Here is a 13,866-nt window from a genome sequence, read left to right as displayed (position 1 = left end):
TGTACTCAAAAATATACCAGGAGGGAGCTGGAGAGGAGTTGCACTAAAAGTTGCAATTGATGAATCAGCTGAAAACAGCTGTAATCGCTAAATTTCACCCACATGGAAACGTGCAGATGGATTATGCACAATCTTCATAGATTGTGCTGGGAACGCAGGACGCATGCGTTTATGTTGCAGTGCAATATGCAGCGTAAACGCTTGAAATTATGCTGTGTGTATGGAAATATTCCCATTGTTAGTTTATTTCCTCCCTGTGTTTTATTTCTTCCTAGGTTTGTATTGTCTCTCCCCTGTGTTTGATTGCAATGTGTATGCGCTTTGGTTTTTCTCCTGTCTGTGGTATTTGTGGGGTTTGCTTCTCCGGTAACGGCCCTCTCCTGGGTTGGGATGGGGGAGAAGGCATATTAGTTCAGGGTTCAAACAGGAGTTAGGGTCAAACTGGCAGTCCAGACCTGGCTACCATCAAGCCTACCTCTGGGATAAGGGACAGCACCTGGTCCCTAGTTTGAGGGCCAGTTTAGAGATCCCTGCTCCAGTTACCCCTACACTCCCTTGACATTATGCCGTAGATTTGCGATAGGTAAGGGTTCTTTTAGGGGTCTTCCACTTATTGGGAGAACTTTGGAGGGAAGGAGCAGAAGTTGGCCTGAATGTGTACAGCTCTCTAAATTACCCCCATAGCAGTGTCCGCCAAATAGCTCCCCTCCACTTAATTCAGAATGCAACATCTTTCTGTCCACAATGGTGTATGTGCTAGGCCAAGTAATTGGTGGCTGCAGTCTAGATATAGCTGCAAAGCATGGCATCCATTACGCCACACCAAACTTCTTTTGTGGAAGGACTGAGTAGGGGTTTCCTAGGAGTAGAAATATTTTTTAAGGAATTCTCAATGTAAGGTTGGAAATAACTGCACTTGAGCGAATTTATGTTCTTATACATTTTGCCATCATTTTTACCATCTGCCCCTCGTGAAACATAATCTTATGATCAAAAAGGGAAATGTCTGTTTTTCTGACTGGAGAGAAGAGAGGTGAACCTTCTTTAGTTTTGTAGCTGAGGACATAAAGCTCAGCACTTAAAAAAAGGATTAGGGTAACCTAGCCGTCTCTATACTCTTTATCCTTTTCTCTCTATAGAATAGTATTATTTTTAGATATTCTTTTACAGAGACCTTACATCTTTGCATCTGTTTTGTAGAACCATATTGAAGCCTGATATTCTCTTGGCTTATTTAGTACACGTGTCTTACTATACAATTAAACAAAAGCAGATAGCAGGCAGAAAACGAGATGAAATGTGCTGGAGAGAATGTAAGTTCCAGGGCAGCATTGTCAGTGCGCTCCCGCTATATTGGCTATTAACTGTGTGCAGCAGGCAGCTGTGGGAAACCAGAAGAGAGCCAAGGAGGGAAGCAGCTGCTTAACTATGGCAACTCCTTTTCTATTAAATGAGAACTTCTATATCAGATTCTACTTCCAGCTGGTAAATAATTTCTAGTTGCTTTCCTTTATATTATTTTGCATAGATTATTGTAACAGAATGCTCAAGGACTAAAATTTAGCATATTTTATTTATTCAATTTTGTATTGTATTTTGATCTGTCACTTGAAAATAATTAAATTGATTTTCTAGTCAGGAGATGTGATGGGCGGACCCGCAGATATTCTAGATTGGTGGTTCCAACCGGATTTAAAAAGAAAACCCGGTTCGGGACTGAAATTAACACTGGATATCTGCCTGGATGCCGATCCCCATATAAGAAAATGGGGACCTGAATATTGTGCTTTAAAATGGTGGTAGAAAGGGCTATGGGGATTAGAGCAGGTGCGTTATACTTACCGAGTCTCCGATGGTGCAGTAACATTACTTCTGGGGCTGCTCATTACCCTCATACATATTCACTGCTTCCCCCGCCCACCAGCGGTTCCGGCATCTCTGATTGATTGCAGTCAGACCGCGCCTCCACCCTGTGTGACAGCATGTCTGACTGCTTGGAATCACACACGCTAGCTGAGTTTCTATAGTGGTGTAAAAATAAATAAGTAAAAAAAATTGGCGTAGGGTCCACCCCATATTATGATACCCAGCACAGATAAAGCATACGGCTACAGGCTGCAGTACCCAGCTGTGTGCTTATCTTGGCTGTGAATCAAACTAAGAGGAACCGCATGCAGATTTTTTTTAATTATTTAAATAAATATTTATTAGTCAGTTTCCCTTTCAATCATATAATAAGGACAGATATATAGCAATATCTTCTTTGTAATCAATATATGAAATTTGAATGTTGTCTTGCTTTGAGGTGTCATATCATTTCTCACAATAATTTAGTTTAGATCAGATCAAAGTGAGATGATATACTTATTTATATCATCACTGATCACATGCAAGATGATAAACCGTCACCATCACCACTCACTGGATATACTGTACATGCTATATGGAAACAACATACATAAGGATACGCTTTTCACACTATGTTCTTATAGTGATGTATTCGTTTTCCAATACACTTAATACAATTTAGTGAAATTGTTTTATCATTTGTGTTGATTTGCTTTATTTTTCCCTCATTTTGGGAAACTTAGTGTCCTGCAAACCAGTTCTCTTCAGTAGTTTTCTGACAGTACACATAGGCTCCTTCAGCGAAGGCTGCCAGATTGTGCTGTGCCTGGCTCAATGACAGCCGGTATGGAATGACTGCCCTCCCTACCAGCTACAGAACATGATCTAAGTAGTAAATGCTTCTCTGTCCTATCTATGTTCCTTTGCCTTCCTCGTTCTGCCACTACATGAGTGCCAGAGCCACAATCAATGAACAGAGAGAACAGAACACAAGCCTGTCATCTTCTGGGAATATACACACTGAGGCTTGATGTGACATTATGCAGTGAACGATTCTTCTCCTTTACTGTGTGTTCTTAAAGGAATGCTGCAATGTAAGAAAAGAATCATGACTGTATATAAGAATGAATTCAGACTAAGGCTGTAGTCACACATACATAGTTACATAGGATGAAAAAAGACCTAGTCCATCTAGTTCAACCTTCCTTCATTAATTATATATTTTGTCACTACATCATTTATAACCAGTGATGTTGTGTGTACTGAGCAAATCATCCAGCCCTTTTTTAAAAGCTATTATAGTATCTACCATTACTACCTCTTGTGGTAGGGCATTCCACAGTCTGACTGCTCTAACTGTAAAGAACCCTTTCCTATTTAGCTGCCGGAATTTCTTTTCTTCCACCCACAGTGAGTGCCCCCTGGTCCTTAGTATTGTCTTTGGAAGGAATAAGTCATGTGCCAGTCCTTTATATTGACCACACATGTATTTATACATAGAAATGAGATCTCCTCTGAGATGTCTTTTTTCTAAGCTGAACAAATCTAACTTTTCCAACCTCTCATCATGAGAGCTCTTCCATTCCTTGCAATAGTCTAGTTGCCGCCTTTGATTTGACTCTAACTTTTGAATATCTCTTTTAAAATATGGAGCCCAAAGCTGGATCCCATATTCTAGATGTAGCCTTACAAGTGATTTATAGAGGAGTAAGAATACGTTAGGATCACAGAATCTAATCTCTTTTTATACACCCTAAGGCCTCTGCCACACTCACGTGAAAATCACGCACGTGCCGAGAGACACGTATTTCCCCTGCGTGTTGCGTGCAGGTAAGTACTTGTCTCTGGTACGTGCGGGCCACGTGTGTTCTACGTGTGCTATCCGCGATAGCACACGTAGAACCGGTAATTTACATACTCATGTGGTCCTTCCTGTTGTCCGCGCTGCTGTCCGTGGTGCTGATCTTCGGTCTCCAGCCCTCCCGTCTCCCCGCTGCTGCTGCTGCCAGGCAGTGAAGTGAATATTAAAGGAGAATAATGAGCGGCGGTCGGCAGCAAGAGGCAGCAGCGGCAGAGACAGGAGGGCAGAAGAAGGTGAGTAAATGCTTTTTTTTAACTGACACGTGTGTTTTCTCCGGCGCGTGTCACATGGGACTGCATCCGCACTACATCCGTGTGATATGGGTGCGGGCCGTGTGACACCTGTGCTGCCGGAGAAAACACTGACATGTCAGCGCTTAGAAAAACGCACACACGTACAAACGCACACGGACACATATTCTGTGTGGTTTTACGTGTGTGTGCCTGCTACCATAGGGTAGCATTGCTGAACGTGTCTCCGTGCCGCCGGTACGTGCAAAAAATTACAAACACGTGCTGGCGTCACGGATGTGTGTCGCAGGCCTAAAATCTTATTTGCTTTTGCAGCTGCTGCTTGACATTGAGTGCTGCTGCTCAGCGTACTTGCTTACATCTGCATGACATATCTGTATGCTGTCCATTTTTTCTTGTACAGCACGCTGGCCCGCCATAGAATTTCATTACGCAAACCACATCAGTTTTAAAAAAAAGGGTCCACATCTCTCCGGTCCTTGAGACTTAGAAAATGTTCTGCTCTGAATTTTGCCATTAAAATCTATGGGAATCTGTGTAGAATGGTTGACACATAGAAGACATACTTTAAACTTCAGAGGTCCACTCAAGTTTCATCCATTTTTAACTAATACATTGTTAAGAGCCAATGGATAAAAATATGTTCAGACAGTCCTAGTATGGCACCTGAGCAAAAATTAGCCTACTTCTCTCAGATGATGCTCTTACACGGATGTGTGAATGTAGCCAGGGAGGGTCCTTTCTGAGGACCCTCATTATTTAATGATTAAATTCATAATTAATAGTTAGTTTAAATTCACTAGGCGCTGCTATCGTATACTCCAACTACAACACAGTAATTTGCATGATTACAGCAAAGTGAGTCTCTTAAATAAACAGTAGAGTGGAACCTTGGATTACGACCATGATTGGTTCCGGGAGTGCGCTCTTAAACCAAGTTACTCTTATATCAAAGCGAATTTTCCCATAGGAAATAATTGAAATGCAGACAATTTGTTTCACAACCCAAAAATATTTAGTGTATTTATACAAACGTATTACAGTAATACAAAATAATGTACTGTATTCATATAACTCATTACAGTACACTAATACAAAATACTGTACAGTACAGTAAAAGCATATAAAATAAATTAAACTGCACGTTAGCTTGCAATAGAATTGTTGGTGTGCAGGAGGTACAATACAGGCAATGTGCTGTACTGGTTAGCCAAAAGAGTACAGTACTGTATGCAGAAATGCAAATTGATAAAAATGCTATATAGTATATATACTGTACTGTACAATGGTATACTGTGTACAGTAAACAGTACATATGTACAGAAAGTTACCTCCAATGCGGGTCAGAGCGCGATGAAAGGATGGAACCGGAAGTGTACATGGTGGGAATTTGCTCTTATTGCAAAGCATTGCTCTTAAACCAAGTTACAAATTTGTAAAAAGCTTTGCTTGTCTTGCAAAACGCATTCAAACCAAGTTACTCTTAATCCAAGGTTGCACTGTATATGAATATTGGTGCACATGCAATACAATGTGTTGAAAAAGTATTCATACCCAGTGAACGTTTCAAAATTTTTTCATATCACATCCACAAACTGTCATGTATTTAATTGGGATTTTATGTTATCTATCAAAACAAAGTAGTATGCATGTGTGCAGTGTAAAGCAAATTATACATGGTTTTCTAAATATTTAAAAAATATAAATCTGAAAATTGCGACATGTATTTGTATTCACCCCCAGTAGTCTGATACCCATAAATAAAATTCTGTGTGACCAATCACTTCCAGAAGTCATCTAATTAGTACATTGTGACCACCTATGTGTAATTTATTCTCAGCATAACTACAGCTGTTCTTTGAAGGCCTCAGAGGTTTGTTTCAGAACATTAGGGATTACACTGCAACCAATGAAAAGACCAGACAGGTCAGGGATAACATTGTTGTGAAGAGTAAAGCAGGGGTAAGGTTATAAAAAAATATACCAAACTCTGAACATCTCACAGACCAGTGTTCTGTCCATCATTCAAAAATGAAAGGAGTATGGCACAACTGCAAACCTACCAACATATATCTGTCCACCCAAACTGACATTCCAAGTAAGGAAAGCAATAATTAAAGAAATAGCCAGAAGACCTATGGTCATGGCTTCAAAGATTCACAGCTCAGGTGTGAGAATCTGTCCATAAGACTTATATTGGTCGTATACTCCACAAGTTTGGCCTTTATGGAAGACTGGCAAGAAGAAAGCCATTTTTTAAGAGGAAGCAATAAGAAGTCTCATTTGCAGTTTGCAAAAAGCCATGTGGGGGACACACCTCACCTGTGGTGGAAGGTGCTCTGGTCAGATGAGACCAAAGTATAGCTTTTGGGACTAAAAGAAAAACGCTATGTATGGCGGAAAACTAACACTGTACATCACCCTGAAAACACCAGTTCCACCATCAAAAATGGTGGTGGCAGCATCATGCTGTGTGGGGATATTTTTCTTCAGCAGGGAAGGTGAGCTGGTCAGAGTTGATGGGAAGATGGCAATCCTGGCAATCCTGGAGGAAAACCTGTTAGAGGCTGCAAAAGACTTGGGACTGGGGTATAGGTTCACCTTCCAGCAGGACGACCCTAAACATACTACAGAGCTATAATAAAATTGTTTAGGTTAAAGCAAATTCATGTGTGTGAATGGCCCAGTCACAGTCCAGACCTAAATCGAATTGAGAATCTGTGGTTGACTTGAAAATTACTGTTCTCAGACGCTCTACATCCAATCTCACTCAGCTAGAGCTAATTTGCAGAGAAGAATGGGTAAGGGTATGTGCGCACGTTGCTTTTTACCTGCTTTTTACCTGCTTTTTTGCTGCTTTTTCTTCTGCGCTGTTTAATGCCAAAATGGATGTGTTCTTCTATTCAAGCAAAGTCTATGGGAATTTGGGTTTCTTGTTCACACTATGTTGTTCAAAATGCTGCCTTTTTGAGGCAGAACTTTGGTCAAAAACTCAGCTTTTCAAAGAAGCAACATGTCAATTGTTTTTGCCATTTGGGTTTTGCACTGCAAAGCTGAGTTTTTGACCAAAGTTCTGCCACAAAAAGGCAGCATTTTGAACAACATAGTGTGAACAAGAAACCCAAATTCCCATAGACTTTGCTTGAATAGAAGAACACATCCATTTTGGCATTAAACAGCGCAGAAGAAAAAGCAGCAAAAAAGCAGGTAAAAAGCAGGTAAAAAGCAACGTGCGCACATACCCTAAACATGTCAGCCTCTAAATGCGAAAAGCTGTCATAGACATCCCCCAAAATTATTTCTTCAATAATTGCAGTGAAAGGTGGTCCTACAAAGTGTGGTGTATACAAAGAGTTGTGAAAACAAATGCTCAACACAATTTTCAAATTTTTATTTGTAAAGTATTTAGAAAACTATGTATCATTTCCTTTACACTTAATATGCCTATTTAAGTGAGTGGGGGGGGGGAGGGGGTTCTGAAATAATTATCATAAGCACCTAATAAAAATGTAAAATCTGTGATAAGTATTAGAATATTTCGACACCCCACAATCACATCATCATGTTAAAGCGTACATTTCCCCTTTAATAAACTTTTTTTTCCCCCCAGTCAGATGTTTTAGAACTAAAATTTATATTACTTGCTTTGCAATTTCCAGGAATAGTTTTGCATATTTGATCAAACATCTCTAACTTGAAGGTCAGTTATCATGGTCTGGCATTAATGGCATTAATTTAATTTATATGATTTATTAAAAATGCACATATATTTCACTCAGATAACTGAGCAGCTAAATGGGATGATGTAATAGATGAAGGCGCAGATACTAGTCAGTCCATATCAAGCTGCTGACTGCCGGCTAAATCATCAGCTTTATTGTTTAGGAACATCCAGTCTATTCTCTTCAAAAATCACAAAAATCAGTTTGCCACATTCTCCAAATCACAGATTCATCAGTCCATAAAATACAAGGAAAAAAACTCTTGGAGTTACTTCTGCAATATGCTGTCACTACAGCTGGCTCATAGTGGCAATCGAGGAGGCCAGGGGTATGTAGTGCCAAGTGTATAGGTGGGGAGGGGGTTCACTGAGGATGAAAGGGTTTGTGGACTAGAAATCTGATGGGTTGGTATGTTCTGTGCTCAGGAGATTATTGCCGCTGCCGTTGTGTCTCTCAAGGACAAGGATTTCGTTTGCAGCCTTCCATACCATTGCACTTTGAAGCACTGATTTAGCCTCACTGAGCGGTTAAAAATTGCCTCATGCGATATCTGTTTTTTTTTTCTTTAGATTATAATGGCGGAAGAAATTAAACCTTTGAAATGGTATCCTTGTGTGTATCTGGCTGTATCTCTATTTCCCCTTCTAAACAGGTTAGTACCATTTACTTGTGCTTTCATTGAGCAGTGATGCAAACAAATTTCTAAAGTTATTCTGAAAACTTCACAGATAGTAACGGTCTTTTAAAAATAGTGCTTATGATGGATAGTCCCCCTGCATCTTCAGAATCGGTGAAGGAGCAGCCCAAATCCAGCCAAAAATGCTTTTTAGGGTGTGTTTGTACTCCCGAGCATACTGGAAGGCACTGGAAGGGATATCTTTTTATGTTTCTTTTTAAATCAACTTGAAATCTGTGCACAACAAAAATAAACATTCAATATGCTAAAAAGGTGTGTCTCTTAAAGGGGTTGTACACAAGTCAAACAGCCACCGCTTCTCAATCATCATATTCCTCCATTTAAAATAATACCAGTCTGTACTCCCCTTCGGTGCCAGCGCCGATCAAACGACATTTACTCTGTGTCTCCTGGGGACTAAGTGACGTTTTACTTTCACGTCAGCCACACAGCCAATCAGCGACTACTTTACTTTCATTCTTAGGTGGCCTTATCATACACATCAATCAGAATTCCACAATTATATAATACACATGGGTTAGATATATTTTATTAGCCAGATACCTATAGGCAGAGGGGTTCTTTTTATTGGTCACTTTGGAGAAGGGTCCTAGACGGGTGGGTAAGATGCCTATGATGCAGCTCAAAGTGTTTTTTGTTTCGATGTACTGTTGGTGAGGGCCAAAATACCAAAACCAGGTTGGGCGTCCTTTTCAGCCAGTATGAGCTACATTTCTTCCTTCTGGGGAAGAGCTAATTTACTTCCTCATTCCCATAGAACATCCGCTGTTCGTCGTACACCAACTGGATCTTAGGACCTGTACTGAAAAAAATAAAATGTGTATTCCGATTAGTTGGTTTCAGCAACAAGACCACAGTGGGGGGTCTATATATTTTCATGTAGTCATCAGTGATTAGTTTTGTAAAATGTTTTACATTTGTAATGTATATATATTGTTTCAGAAACTATTTTAACAAAAGAAAATATATCTCCAAAAATCTTCATATCATCTTTTACCCCCGTCTGGAAAAGCCCAAGAGACTAAATAGGTATATTACAAATACCCATGAATGATGAGGAAAATTATCATCTAGAAGTGCCGCTGACTTGACACTGATGTGAGACACTTACTTGAAATACATATACATTTTCTAATGAATCGACATATTAAATAATATTTAAACAGCTTTATAATTTTTAAAATATTTGCACTTAATTAAAATTAGCAGCCTACTTAATTAAACCAGCTTCCTCAAAGGACAGTAAGAAAGGAATTGCTGGAAGTTACAGGCTATTGTCTCCTCCAAAGACTGTGAGGCCTGACATTATTGCAAGGAAAAGGCCTCAGTAGAAGAGTGCCTTATCTCCAAAATGTGTGCCTGTCTTGATAACAAAATGGAAAAGTAATCTCTAAACACACTTGTTTGCCTATCATTGAGAATGCAATGGTGTTGTTGCCGGGCTACCATTGAACGCTTGACTAACTCACTGGAACTCAGCGTCTTTCCCATCTCAAGCGATTATTGTCCAGACTGTTTTGACAATTCCGCACAAATGTATATTTATCATTGGCTAACACGGTACAAAGATATATTTTACTTGTATTTATCATTGAATGATTGAGATGGGAGTTCAAAGAGCAAACAGACCAATGCACCTAGGGTGTGTGCAGGCGGCTAATGCATGTCAGACCGGTTCAAGGGGATATTTTCTGCCTTTAGTGTATATATACAGTATAGGATGTGATTAATGGTCTATAAAATCATTGCTAAGTATTTAAACTACACATTTTATGACATGACTCTATTTCGAAACCTAGTAGAGATGCCCATCCTAATAGCTGTCAGCCAAGCTTGCATGTGTTTTCAGTGGGGAGATGGGAAAAAGTCACTGGCAGGAACCACCTCCGGTTCTGGCATATCTGCCCTAAGAATGCAAATGTGGTCTTCTAAGGATGGCTAGTTTTCTAGTACCATAATCTAGAAGTCAATATCTAACTTTTTAACAAGCCTTCCTACATGACTAGGGATATCAGCAAACTCAAACACCCGTTTACAGTCCTGGGCTTTAGATAAAAGCTCTGGATGAGCTGAAATGTCAGGAATGTGAATAAAGGACCGAATAAATAAAAAGTCAGTGCCAGGATTTTATTTATTCTAAAATTATTTATTCCATGAGCACCACGTGAAGTGGGGTGGAAGGCTGATCATTTCGTGGATTATACCCATTTACAGTCAGCTGTTTCGGCTGCTTGTGCCTCATCAGTATACAACATGGTTTGGCTGGCTGAATGAGATACCCTTCATGTAAGTTGGGGCTTCCCTTTGTTATATACTAATGATGGATTGGCAATTACCCTGAAACAGCTGTATGTAGATGTACCTATAGCCTACAATTACTTATCAGCAATATGTTATCAAAAATAAAATTGTACAAAATTATCCCTTATTGAACAAATACTATATACAAAAACATCTATCTGCAGATGTATGTTTGCTTGGCTTTTACCCCTACTTGTGTTGCACGGCTCTGAAAAGGGCAATATTAAGTCGCACTAGTGAGATACTTTACTTTCTGGAAGGGAGATCATTTTTCCATAGAGCTTTGGTAATAAGACTTTAAGCAAAACTGATAATCTCCTAAAGGAGAGCCTGCCTATCTCGCCAAAGCTGCTTCAAGGACAAATCATTCAACCAGCCAAACCCTTCTCTACACTGATGAGGGGCAAGATCTCGGAAACAGCTGTCTGTATATTGATGTCAGGCGTTGACTAATTGTCACGAGTGAGGCATTGACTAATTGTCACTAGTGTCTCTCGTGGTTCAGAGTTGCATGTCTTTCCTGTGATCTGAGCTTCACTCATTATTGGGTCGCTCAGCATATTAAATGTATTTGGTTTCTGCTGCCACTTCAGGAGTTAATGTCAGTTTTTCCTGCTAGCAGTTTCTAGCTAGTCACCTTATGTGCAGCCAGTGTGTAACCCCTCCCATCTCCTTTAAGTAGCCTCTCCATATTTCAGCTTCCACTGGAAATAGAATCTTCTGTTCCTGACCACCTAGGTGACTGTGTTGTGGCCAGTGGGGAGCTACTCGAGGCGCTCGGATCTGGGATTGTGGCTGTGGCTCGAGTGGCAGCCGGATCCGGGGCTCTTGCAGCAGCCCGTCGCCCACAACAATATAAAGGGGGTATTTACAGGGGAAGAGTTTGTCAGGGTTGCGGTGATTTGTTGGTGGCACCGCCGCTGTCTTTGTATGGGACGCCTGGGGCTGATGCAGCGGGGCAGCAAGATGGTATCCCCTCCACGGATAGGGGAGGTGTTTTCCCGGGGCCCAGGTGTAGGTGGAGTGCAGTGCTGGGGCGCCGTCTGCAGGCTGGACCGGATGACACCGGTGTACCACTGTTTAGAAATAAATTACTCAAAGTCCAAGTAGTAAACCAAGTGCTGGATACCGGTAGCCTCCGGAGGGGTGTGCTCGGGTCCCACACACTGGCTAAAAGGACAGGGGCCCTTCCTCCTGCACTTCAGTGTTTTGTCTTGTGTGTTGACTAGTCTGCATGAAATGGGATAGGTCCGCTCCCGATGTCTTTGCTGTGGGAGCTGTTGCCCGTGAGAACTGACCCTTGGGATTTTTGAAGGCACTTTCAGACGCCTTATCCCCCGCGTTGGGCTACCGTCTTGCTCTATCTGGGCTCACTGGTGGGACAAGAAGTGGAATCTTGTCCCCTGCTGGCTAATTGACAAGGGGCTTGAAGCTGTCCTCGCCCTAGGGTTCAGGGACCCCGACTGTGCATGGCCTCCGGACCGGATTCCCGCTGTCGACACCAGCGGGCTGCAACCCTGCCCTGGTCCACTTTAGGTCTCCCGTGACCGGATGTACGTCGCCTGTGGCCCTGCTCTGCATCTAGTCAGCTCAGGTAGTCTGGTAGTCCGGGAGCTACAACCTCCGACTACCACTTCACTCCTCTCACTTCCTCTGCTGAACTCTAACTCCTTGACTGTCTGACTCAGACTCCTCCACTCTACTGACATGTTCCCTATAGTCCTGGGGGGTGACTAGGCTTTGTGGCTGGTGTTTGTACCTGTGTGTGGGTTTGTGTTGGTAGCACAAGGAGGAGAGGAGAGTCCTGCATCTGGAAGATGGATGCAGTCTCCTGTGACAACCTGGTTTTGCCAGGGCGTCACAAATTCATGACACTTGGAGCTGCTGGATTTCTGCTGCTTTTCCAGTTCTTGGAGTCGTGTTGTAGCAGCTATCAAGTTTGTGTTGTTTTCCCCTGTCTATCAACCTTTCCCTTCCTGTTGATTAGACAGTGGTGAGGCTAGTCAGGGATTAGGTATCCATCTCGGCGACATGTTGAAACGCCACGTATAGGGGAGCTGGGGAGAAAACAGCTTGAGGTGAGTCCAGTAGGTGAACCTTCACCCCTCTCCCTAGCTGCAAGGCCCACCATTGTAAAAGTGCCCCCTTTATCCCCCTTGGTTTTGTTTTGTGTAGTGCGCCAGACGTCATTGGGTCTGAGCGCAGTTGTCACGCAGTATATTCGGACACTTCCTACTTCATGTGAGACGCTAATATCCCTAGTCATGTTGCAAGGCTCATTACAGGGTTGGTCTCCGACGTATAGTGTCCACAATATATGAGAAAAAAATTAAGAGGACCTTGGTCCTGTGGCCAGGTCATTATTCTGTGGCCAATGGATGGAAGCCCTATAAGCTACATCCTACCTAATGACATCTGCAAGTCCTCTTTTGACTAGCTGGCCTGGTGCATTGTAATTGTTGCGACATAACCCACTTACCACGTTGTGCCAGGTAATCAAAAGAGGAGCCATGGATGGCAACAAGTAGGAGGCGGTTCACAGGACTCCCATCCAGCAGTCATGAAATACTTACCTAGCCACTAGACCAGGGTCCTGAGAATTTGCTTATTTCTAGTGGCCATGGAAACCCCATAGAAAAAATTTGCTTACTTTTTCTTATGGAGCACAGCCAATAAGACTCCATACACACCTGCCCTAAAACTTTACCTTGGAACAAAAAAAGAGGTGTTGAAATTCAACATGCCAATCTTTCTTTTCCCAAATATCATGTAAAATGTCATGGTATAAGTCGGGAGACCCTGTAGAAATCGGCAGGTTTGGATGACTGTGCACTAATGTGTATGGACACCTTAAGATCACTAACAAGTCAGGTTGGGATTCTACAAATTGCAGTTTCATAATGGCAGTTATAGGGATTCTACTAGAGGGGCTATCGTAAAAAACATCGCAACAGCATAATAATGTTTATTTTTTTAATTATGCTACAATTTTTTAAGTTTTTATAGGTTACAACAGTATTGATTTTTGTACTTAATTTAAAAAAAAAATCCTGTGATAACAGTACGGTGTTTGGTGATAGTCAGTGTGAGACCTCTCTGACGGTGCTCATTATGGGAAAATATAGATTAATATAATGCATTGGGTAGTTGTGTGTGTGTTATTTTCCTGCCACTGAATTATTCACA

The 13,866-nt window shown here is 41.5% G+C and overlaps 1 protein-coding gene across 4 annotated transcripts in view; it reads left to right on the top strand.

Annotated features, from left to right (window-relative positions):
• The window catches only part of LOC142288327 (uncharacterized), a 936,281-nt gene that overhangs the window by 794,688 nt on the left and 127,727 nt on the right, over positions 1-13,866 (top strand). For all 4 annotated transcript variants that reach the window (XM_075333504.1, XM_075333506.1, XM_075333503.1 and 1 more), the window contains one exon: positions 8,252-8,334. In XM_075333504.1, the coding sequence (XP_075189619.1) occupies positions 8,252-8,334 (83 nt within the window). The remainder of the gene's footprint in view (positions 1-8,251; positions 8,335-13,866) is intronic.

The sequence above is a fragment of the Anomaloglossus baeobatrachus genome, chromosome 2 (genome assembly GCF_048569485.1).
Source record: "Anomaloglossus baeobatrachus isolate aAnoBae1 chromosome 2, aAnoBae1.hap1, whole genome shotgun sequence".
Lineage (NCBI taxonomy): Eukaryota > Metazoa > Chordata > Amphibia > Anura > Aromobatidae > Anomaloglossus > Anomaloglossus baeobatrachus.
Note: the sequence above shows the minus strand (reverse complement) of the source record. Positions and strands in the feature narration are given on the sequence as shown.